This window comes from Panthera uncia, chromosome C2 (assembly GCF_023721935.1).
Source record: "Panthera uncia isolate 11264 chromosome C2, Puncia_PCG_1.0, whole genome shotgun sequence".
NCBI classification, from domain to species: domain Eukaryota; kingdom Metazoa; phylum Chordata; class Mammalia; order Carnivora; family Felidae; genus Panthera; species Panthera uncia.
The window spans coordinates 61478383-61489525 of record NC_064810.1 but is presented as its reverse complement, the minus strand read 5'-3'; the positions used below and the strand labels follow the sequence as shown (position 1 = coordinate 61489525).

The following is an 11143-nucleotide window of genomic DNA, read 5'->3' as shown; positions in this document are numbered from 1 at the left end:
TCTGATTATAATCATGATTAACTTACGTTCTTTCCTCAGAGTGATTGTAGTGAAAAACTGCAGATTTGACTGATTTGCTATAAATTCCATATTCCTGTCACTTTGGTGTGGAAGATTTTGAAACCCAGTATGTTAATCTCTATGTCCCATGTTAGGATCAGATGAGTCCTACTGGTAATTTGAGATTACTTGTATAGATGTTAGTCAGCAACCCCTGTAAGGCATCTCCTGCAAAGCTTATGCTCCCACCCCACCATACTTCCTGCTTGCCCTGGAAAAACCTCTTTGTTTCTTAATTCAAAGTGTAACCTACTGATTCAAAAGGATATTGATACTCTTGATATATCTGATCCTTCTGCTCAGAGTTTCTAGTTCTCATGGTGGGGGTAGCACACCATTTACCTGGCATCATCAATGGAAATAGATGTTCTAGTGGCCCCAGTCCTTTGGGTGTTTTCTTGTCTTCCTCCTGACATTGGAGAAACACCAATTCCCGTAATAAGATGTTCTACCTAAGCCTATCCTTCATCTCTAAATGCTCAGAAGAAACCCATTGGGGATGTGTTAAACCTATTGGTGGGGTTAAAGGGATTGTTGGTGCTCTTTTCCCTGCAATCTTTGCCGAGAGTTGTGTAATCCATGCATTTCCATTTGGCACTTGAAGTTCATTTTGCCATTGATACTGGGAACCACAGAGTTTTGGGTTTTGCAGTTCATTTGATCACTTGGGTTAATAATTTTTTGTGGCAAAATGCATTCCAAGTTTTAAACAGCTGAGTTACAAATTAGTGGTGGAACATCACTGCCTTATTACCTAGGCACCATTGTAGTAGGAAACACTCAAAAAACACAAAATTTTCCTTACTTTCCTCACATAATCTGTTAGAGTGTATCTACCTTTCAAAGTGATAAAATTCAGCAGATTAATTCCTTGAATTCTGGAGGTACAAGGCAGGTGTCAGCCCGGTAAGTGCCTCGTTAAGGCTAGTACTCTGGTGGGACTTGATAAGAATTCCTAAACATATTCTTGCATCCACCCCATGCCCTTGTCTAATCCTTTGTGTAACTAAGAAGGTGGACTTATATGTGTGTATATATACTTAATATATCTGGAATATGTAGAGAAAGATGTATAAGAATCTGGAAATACTTGTTGCTTTCACACAGGAGAAATGGTACCCTAAAGACGGGAGTAGGAAAGGTAACCACAGTTGGCTCTGCAGTATTTTCTACAGCTCGATTTTTGCATCATGTGAATGACTTAATGATTCAAATAAATAAAATTTAAATAGAAAAAAAAAGAAAAAGAAAAAGTCCTTGGCTGGTCCACTCCTATCTTTTATCCTCAGCATCAGCACTGAGGGAGATAGCTAACAGTTTGAGGGTGTCACATGAGTCACTAACAGTGTTAGCCCCTAAGGTCCTTATCACTTGGTTTACTCCCTGAGTGGAAGGAATGACAAATGATGGTAACCTGTCTGCCATTCATAGGAGTGTTGTCCGTAGCCTCAGTGTGGTCCGCAAATGACAAGCTCTCTGATATACAAATCTCTTTCCCTACATATGAACATTTTGAGAAGCAGGTGCCTGTAGCAAGCCAGGTAGAAAGAGCAGCATGACATCTAGACAGTAATCCTTAGTACCATTTGTCATGCTTGGGACTGAGTGAGGGTTTCCTGGAGAGTGAGGTTGATTTAGGGATTGGGGATCAGCTGCTGAGGCTGGCACTTGGAAAAGACAAACCAGGCATTCACACTCCAGACCACTCAATACCAGCATTGTCTCCAATCCATCTTTCATAAGGGGGCTCCAAGAAGGGGAGGGGGGTAAAGGAAGGAGAGAAAATAAACCTTTTTAATCCTGTAAGACAAAGTGCAGGAGAGAGGAAAGAATGGAAAATATGTGAGTATAAGAAGCCAGTGGCCAGGAATATTAAGTTTTGAAACCAACTTTGGCTTCTAATCTTTGCCTCCCCTGGCAAGTTCCTCCTCTGTTTTACATTGCCCATCTCATCTTTGGGCACGGGTCCCCCTCCACTCCCCGTGCTTTCTTATCCCTCTCTGCCTCACTCCCTTGTCTATCAAGGCTTGCCTTCTGCTTGCCTTCTCTTTCCCGGGCTCCTTTCCCGTCCATCTCTCCCGTTTCCCTGTTCTTTCCCACACTCTTTCTCCCGTGCTTTCACAGCCTGAGTCCCTCTCCTTCTCCCCTTTCTCTAGCACAGTACATCCAAGCTCCATTCCCTCTTCTTAAGGAAATCAGCCAGGCCTCAGATGGAGCTGTTGTCCTGACAACCTAAAGGCGCATCGGGCTTTCACCGAGGCTGGCTGCTGCTGAAGGGGGCAGTTGTGCAAAGCGAGGGGCCAGGCCGGAGGGAGGGCGGAGGGGATGACGTGGAGGGCCTGTTGAAATCCGCGGGGGGCGGGGGAGGTGCGAGCAGAGGGGAGGGACTGGAGGGAGAAACAGGAAGGGGGGGGGGGGGGGTGGAGGGAGACTCCGGGCTGCTGCCGCCGCTGTGTGGGTTTCTTTACACTCGCTGGCAGGCTGGGTGCCGGCTCCCTCGCCCGCCCGCCTGGGAAAGTGGGTTAGGGAGGGCAGGAGCTCAGCTCAGACGCTGGCAAAGGAGCATCCAGCCCCGGGCAGGCCCGAGAAGAGCACTTCCTTGGGCGGCTTTCTCCTCATCTTTCCTGGAGGGGTTTATATTTGCACTCTCTCCTTTTAAATTTTGTTCCTTTGACTTTTCCCCCTTCCGCTGGGGTTTTACGAGGGCTTTGTTAAGTCTTAGAGGGAGGACACCCTGAGCCAGGCAAAGAGAGAGGGAAAGTGGCGAGGAGCTCAGACTGGCCAAGCCCGTTCCGCCCTGGCCGTTGATGAAAGCCCCGTGTTTGTAAAGCCCCCTCGGCGTGAGCAGCACGCACACACCCTCCAGAGTACGCGGGGACCTGCACCTCGGCGTGGCCACCATGGTCGGCAGAGTTCAGCCTGATCGGAAACAGTTGCCGCTGGTCCTACTGAGATTGCTCTGCCTTCTTCCCACAGGACTGCCTGTTCGCAGCGTGGATTTTAACCGAGGCACGGACAACATCACCGTGAGGCAGGGGGACACGGCCATCCTCAGGTAGGGCTTTCGGGCAACTTTTAGGCTGTGTGCGCACGCGAGTGTGTGTGTGTGTGTGTGTGTGTGTGTGTGTGTGTGTGTGTGTTTCAACTTCAGCTTCTGATGCTGCAGGCTTGCGTGTGTGTGTGTGTGTGTGTGTGTGTGTGAGTGTGCATGTGTATGCACACGCGCCTTTTACTGCGTGGCCCAGGTATCTGCCAACAAATTTCAGAGGAATTCTGCTTCCCGTCAAGGACCAGCAATGTTGCTTAAATGTGTTTGGTTTCTCAGGACCTCAGTTCTCTTACCGAGAGAGCCTAACTTCGCCTATGGTGTTAGTGACGCTTGGGCAGTGTTCTTGCTTTTGTAATTTTAGATGCTTTGCACTTAAGAGTTTTGTTGGGGTTCTTTAACCAGGAAAGAGGAGTTGTTGAATTATGGCTCTCAGAGAGTGGTACACACTACTGCATTCTCTGTGCTGTGTTCTGTGTATGTGTGTGTGTGTGTGGAAGACAGAGAGAGAGAGAGAGAGAGAGAGAGAGAGAGAGAATATGCACATCAAGGCTCTCCCTTTACCCCAGCAGTAGTCTGGACTGGAGACTTTCTGTAAGGATCTTCTAATTGACACCGAGAGCAATAAATCAATATTAGAACTTTGGTTGGTTACTGAGCCTTTTCTGGAATGTGGATAAAAATCAACACATGAATGAAGAGAAGAAAAAGAAAAAGGAACTTGCCAAATTGCTGATATTTAAGAATTGGAGTATGAAGCACAAAGGTTAGGCAGGAATTAACCTGGTGTAAAATGGGTATTTCAGATTGATTATTGACCTTCCAGTCCTATCTCTGTGCAGCTGTGCCAAACTCTGAAATATAATTTAGGATTGAAATTTGGAAAGGAAGAGTCCCAGTCTTTGGGAGTTTGACCCCTATAAGGGATAGCAAGCTAGAGACACTCAAATGGAGCCTAGCCATCATTCTATTTCCAAAAAAGCATCAAGCTTCTTTTCCTATGTTTCTGTTCTCTCTGCCCCTCCTCTACCCCCTGCACATACCCCTTGTCCTTTTTCCTAGCTTTCTTAAATTTCTTTTAAGAAAGAAAGAAAGAAAGAAAGAAGACAAACAAAAACGTTTTCCTTGGAGACCCTTTAAAATCTCATTTTGTCCAAATGAAATGCCCCAGTGTCAGTCTGTCCATACAGTTAATATTGCTTGTTGTGGCAATAAAAACCAGTACACAATAGAAAATAAACCTATAATCTGTGTGCAAGGAGCTGATAGTGCATAAACCCTGGGGCATCAGGGAGCAGTTCTCCAGCAGAGCTGCCTAGAGCAGCAAAGTTTTCTTTCCATTTCTCAGAAATAAATTTGGTTGGCTGTCACAGTGTCCTGCTTTGGGATCTCCAGCCTTGTTATAGAGGAATGTGTATGTGTTGTGTGCATTGTGTTGTGTGTGTGTGTGTGTGTGTGTGTGTGTGTTGCTGCAGATTGTAAAAACTAAGAAAATCCTAATGTGTGAGTGCTGCTTTCTTCGTTTCCTGAGCATTGGATGATTATGAATCCCAGAGATCCTACTATCCAAAGCAGATTTTCCCTACCAGCTTTCCAGCCCTGCAAACCTGCCTGTGTGATTTATCCACATGGAGTAATAAGATTTATAGAGTAATTTATCTGTTTGCAAAGGGATTTGGACATGATGCAGAAGATGTTTTTTGCAAACACATAAGCATGCCATCTCAACTGCTAACGTTGATACTCCCTAACATCATAGACTCTTTACCAGGGAAGCATTCTGTATAAATTTGTGCTATCCCCTGAAGGATTTGCTTTTGCTGATTATAAGACTGAATATGGGAAAAGTGAATATCCTGGATGTCTAAGTTTTTACTTAAATGTCCATGAACTTTGTTAAGTCAGCATCACCTATATCTTAAACTATAGTTATGAAAGAGTTATCTATAGTTATCTATAGTTAACTACAGTTAAACTATAGTTATCAAAGAGTAAACATGTAAATGTTAATTCAGAAGTAAAAAGATATTCTTATATTTTCATATAAGCCTAGGCATAGAAGTCTGTGTTTTTGAGAGGCATCTTACTACCTAAATATCTGCATACGATATCGATGTGTTTCTGTGAGTCTATGGATTAAAAGAAATGGAGTTTTTAAGTATTACACTTTAGTAGACATTATAGCATTGGAAATGGGGTGGTGAGAAATGAGAATACATATAGAAACAGTTATTCACTGGGAAAGAGAAGATAGACAAACAGAGCATGCAGAGAAGTCACCTGTGAGAGTCAATTGCTTTTCCAGACCTCACCTAATATGCCCTCTTTTTTCTTTCTTTTGCCTTGGACAAGCCTTTTATTTCTGGGTTGGTGGAGTTCTATCAGAAGTAACTATGAAGAGAGTTTCCTTTGTTTTCTTAGGTGACCTTCTTCTCAATCTCTTTAACTGAGCCCAGTAAGCTTTGTGGGTCAGTTTCCTGGTGAAGAATGGTTTTCTTGCGTTCTGTTTACAAGTCTAGCCTGGGAAAGGCTTGCTTCTACTTTATTTGTGACATTTTACTGGGAGCATGAGCTTTTAGGGGAGGAGAGGAAGGAGAACTTGATTCATTGGAAGCCACAGTAGATGTTTGGCACTGAGAAACTGAAAAGGCAAGGAGAAAAAACAAAACAGAACAGAACAAAAAAAACCTCTCTCAGTGAATCTGTGGCCCTGAATAATCTGAAATGGCAACAGGACACAAGGAAGGTTTGTAATTCTGGTGGTCCAGTGAAAGGAGTTTGGCTGCTTGTCCCTAAAACATTTACCTTTACTGCCTTACTTCCATGAAAAAAAACAGTGTCTCTTTGGGGAATTGATGTTCATTTTTTGTATAATTATACAAAATAGGAGATGTATACTAGTCTTGGGGGTCTTGCTCTGTAATTTCTATCATTTGAAAAAAAAACACAATAAAAGACTATAGAATGAAGGTGACAAAACTAGGTGGAAAGAGCTATATTCTCACATATACCTACCCAACCTTATTGTTTCCCAGATGAGAGTCTAGATTCATGAGGTCCTTTATGAGATCCTTTAAGAGCTGAAAGAAACCACACACCCTCTTTTATCTTAAAGAAATAGAATCAAAGTATCCGCACACCAGTGGTGGCAGCAACAGTACATTGAGTTCCTTCCCAGATATTGAACCAGAAACTGCATTATTTGCCTGCACAGTAACGTGTAAGACATACCCATGGGACTTGTGAGAACATCTCAGGTATTTTTCTGAACAGCGTCCACCTGCCCCATTGTCACCCCCAACGAGTGTAAGAGTTCATCAATTACTGGACAAGTTTCTAGCACTGTTTTTTCTAACTTTCTACCCTTGCACACAGGCTCCTATAGAGATTCTCTCCCAGGTTAATCTTGGTAGGTTGAAACCATGCAGCTCTCCTGATAAGCCAAAGGAAAAATGGAAATAGAAAGTGTTCTAATCTAGCCTTTAAATTTGCATACTTTTAGTAGCAGTAGCATATGTCTAGAAAAATAATAAAATATTTGATCCCAATATATCTATTCACAAGATAACTTTGTGAAAATTACATAAAAATACATATTTTGGACATATTATGTAAATGTATATATGATGAAATGCAAAGGTTTCAAACTATTGTGATTGTAAATATTTTAAATTTGAGGTATTACAGTTTTATTTATTTCATAATTCTGACCCTATTTGGTGTTTGCAAAATATTATAATGCTTTTCATGGTGATGACATTTTCCCCATTTAAATTAAATGTGCCTAATAAATGTTAACTGCAAGAAACCAAATATCTAAGTTTAATTAATTAATTTTTAATTTTTCAAAATTCTTGGTCTTTATTTCATTATTTGTTTCTGTACTAGGGGAAAAAGAGGATACAACAGAAAAGATATAATTATTTGACCATTCAATGTGAAACTTTTGTGCAAATTTCAAGGGAAAAATGGCTTCTCTTCTATAAGGCATCTGGAACGCCTACATTCACAAAGAAAGTATCAACACTCAAACATACTCCTGACACAATATGTGATTTTTCTATCACTTGAAATTCACTATTTGAAAAGAAACTTTGTGGGCATGGGTCTTTTGGGAAAATTTGTGACAATTTTGAAGTTTTCTTTCTCTGTGGCTAACTTACTAAAGGTAATCAAAATTTATTGGTTCTTACTGATACTTTAAGAACCCTTCATTGCTCATTAAATCCTTTATCGAATATATTTGGTAAATAATAGAGTATAGCACACTACATATTGTCTAGGAATATGGCATATTAGATACATTTATTAATGTTGATATACCAGTAAATTCTATTATTTGTTGTTACTTATGGACAGAGGAACAAAGTAGCTAAGTCTCATGTGACAAATGCAAATTGTGATAATTTGTGCTTCTATAAGTATGAAGCATGTAAGTATGTATTCACATAAACCCCACATATTATTAAGGTGTCTATGTTCTATGTTATGTTCTATGTCATCTGTCTTTGAATAAATTATTTGTAGAGTTGTGCAGTGAACAACCAAAGGTTTCTGACTCTTCCACTAAATAAGTTGATGAGGGTTAAACATTTGTGTTTCTTAAAGCTGCTTATACATAACAGCAAACTCAGGCAAAAAGAGAATAAGTACATATTTTGCTGTAATCTTTGAAAATTCCAGGTACAGATATCTGTGACTCATGGGATAGGACATTACCTAAATGTGTGCTGGTCCCCCTTGCTGTCAGCCCCAGCACTTCTCTTTAGGGCATTACTAATGGCTTACAGCCATTTACCCTGTTTTCAGAATGTCCCCCTTGCTGGTGCTGGTCCCCCTTGCTGTCACCCCCTGCACTTCTCTTTAGGGCATTACTTATGGCTTACAGCCATTTGCCCTGTTTTCAGAATGTCCTGCTCATTAGTGTATAAGACTCAGAAGACCTGGACTCTAATTTTGGACCCATCCTTGCATGCTTCATGACTTTGAACAAATCCCTTAAATATCTGAGCTTCAGTTTCATTTATAAAATGCTGAAACTGCCTATTTTAGTTACTCTAGGTACTGTACTGTTGTTTTAAGAAGCTCAGATGTGGTAAAGTAGGAATGTTTGTTTGATTGTAAACTCTTATGTAAGCATAAAAATATTAGTCATTTCCAACCACATTCCCCATTATTCTGGCTTTAGGGAGCTCTTTTGCTCAGACCAGTGTTTCTCACACTTGAAGGTGTATCAGAATGTGTACCAGGAGTGCTTGTTATAACACAGATTACTTGCTTTCTACCTTCGGAGTTTCTGATTTAGTAGGTCTCTGGTAGGGTCTAAGATCTTGATGCTAATGCTTCAGGACTGGGCCACACTTTGAGAACCACTGACTCTTGCTAATACAAGTCTGTTCTGCAGATGAGCATTTTAGGTATCACATAGTCGTTTGTTAAAATCCAAAATCTCAGGTCTATCCCAAGCCTAATAAGTCAGAATCTGTATTTTAAGAAGATCCCCAAATGATTCATAAATACCTTAAAGTTGGAGAAGTACTGCTTTCCATGGTTCACAACCATGGCTGCACATGACAATCAACTGGAAACCTTTAAAAAAATATTGAAGCCACATATTCTCTACTTCCAGAAATTTATATTTAGTTAGTTTGGGGTACAGCCTGGCATAGGTAATTTTTAAAAATGATTCCGATATGTACACAGAGTTGAGAACCACTGCTTTACTTGTTGAAGAATCTCTTTTACAAACCATTTTTGAGGCAATACTTAATAGATATGTAGTAAAAAATTAAAGTCATGTTGTGTGGCTTAGAAAATATGTCAACAGCAAAGATGTACAAATTCAATTGGGAGAGAAGAATGAGATCATCATAGATTCATTTCTTTAACACACGATCTCATAACTACAATGTCATGGAAAATGGAGTGACTATTTTAATATGGATCCAATTTACATAATATCTATTGAAACGGCATTAAAGTTTGGCTTCTTAAAGATGATTGTCTTGTATTCTCACTTTCATTTACATTAGGCAAGACACAAAGCGGTTCTAGTATTTCTTTTGCAGTACTATCTCTTAGAGAAAACATAATATTTAGGCAAGGGAAATGTCTTCAGTGATAATGTATTCAAACAGGCTTAATTATGTGCACTTACACTGCCTATACATAAATATAAGATCGTGGTTACATGTTTGTGACATTCATCTCAACTTTACACAGTGACCAATCTTTAGCTAAAACGTAGGATCAAGTCTTTGTTTCATAGGTAAAGATTTTGTCAAGGATGTCATAAGTTCACAATGCTTAACACGTAGTCAGAAGACCTAGGTCGAAATAGTTTGAAATAGTTTGATCTATTAAATGAGAATAATTGACAATTGCTTGGCCTACACAACCTATTTTTATGATGATCAAATGAGATACTATGTATTGGAATGCTTTGTAAGTTATGAAAAGGCGTAAAATATAACCTCTTAATAAGATTATTGTCATTATATTCAGAGTAGGAAATAACCTCTACAACATTAGAAAATTTGATAAAATGAGCGTTTTGTTTTTATTTCTATGATCAAGGATGGTCATTTATGTTTGTATCACTTTTTTTCACTTTATAGTTACACGTATCTTAGAATATAGTTGAATTTCTTTTCAGGAGTACAGGGTGAATGAACACTTTTTTGTAGTCACTTGTAATCAAAACATCATCTCAAGTTAATTAGTCATTAACCTTCATAAAAGAAAACACATTGCTTCAGATTTTGTGAAGTACCATAGGATAAACTTGTAGAAATCTAGAGTAGGAAAGGCCTGGAGATTATGTAGTCCACTGTGTCATTTTAAAATGATTTAAGTGAGAAGAAAAATATTTAGGGGTGCCTGGCTAGCTTAGTCAACAGAACATGTGGCTCTTGAAGTAGGATTTGTGATTTCAAGCCCCATGTTGGGTTTAGAGCCTACTAAAAAATACAGAAAAGAAAAAGAAAAATGTAGTTGTTTGTCTAAAGATTTGAGTGACTTTTAGAACTAGAATTCATGCCTCGTAATTCTCCTTCAGAGATCTTTATTCCATAGGAGCACTGAAGTTACCTTCTTGGTTTTCATGCTATCATAGGATATGCTGTTTAAAATTATGCTAGAAGTGTCTTTCCCTTTCTTTTCTTTTTCTTCTCCCCTCCTGATCCTCCTCCTCCATTCTACTTGCCTCCTCTCTATCTCTTCCTTTTTCTATGCTTCTCTTCCCTTCTTTCTATTCCCGTCTCTCATTCCTCCTCCTCCTCTCCCCTCTTGTCCCTCTCCTCTTTTCTCCTTCTAATCCCTCCAAATCAAGTCAAAGCTGAGCCTTCTATGGATAATCATGCAGCTAGTGCTGGTCAAGGAAGAATTTTTCAGTAATTGCATTACTGTTTCTATGTTCACTATCTGTCTTAACCACATAGGCTTTCTTTCTTTGCTTGCAGCATCTGTCTTATCATATTCAAAAAGGCAGTCCTGTACATGTAACTTTTTTTCTTTAAGTTTTTTTTTTTCCTTTTTGCTTTTTGCGTCTGGCACTCTCTCTGTTACTCAGATTTCTTATTTGAATTATTAACTCTTTTCCCCAGTACTTCGTTTGGGTTCCTTAACCCTACTACCTTATTATTGTTACTTATGACTTTCTACCTAGTTAAAGTCCCTCTTAGAGACCTTGACTAGGATGACTGTACAGTGAGACTGTGGTCCAGACTCTACACATTGTACTTACTATAGTTTGCACTTAAAATTCTTTGAGGATGGTAGAATTTATTTTCTAATTTGTACAGAATTTACTTTGGGCTAATGATGAGGCTGATGTGGTCACTAAGAGGAACTGGACATAGATATAGACAGTCCCCTGGCATGGTGGGTGCTCTGCATAGTAAGTCCTACCACAAGTACACAGGCTATTTCTTGTGTGTCAAGTTTTCATGAAGCTTTCTTAGTAAGTGAGCCAAGGCAGGTCCAACATGTTACACCAGAAAAAAGGAACAGAGCACAGTAAAGGGAAAATAACAGGTC

General features: G+C 39.9%; 1 protein-coding gene across 3 annotated transcripts in view; it reads left to right on the top strand.

The window, feature by feature from the left end:
* Window positions 1–2449: 2449 nt before the first annotated feature.
* The window catches only part of LSAMP (limbic system associated membrane protein), a 651110-nt gene continuing 642416 nt past the window's right edge, over window positions 2450–11143 (top strand). Inside the window, exon 1 of one of the 3 annotated variants that reach the window (XM_049628206.1) lies at window positions 2450–3115. In XM_049628206.1, the coding sequence (XP_049484163.1) occupies window positions 2961–3115 (155 nt within the window). In that variant the 5' untranslated portion in view covers window positions 2450–2960. The remainder of the gene's footprint in view (window positions 3116–11143) is intronic. The other 2 variants (XM_049628208.1, XM_049628207.1) reach the window with 2 other exon arrangements.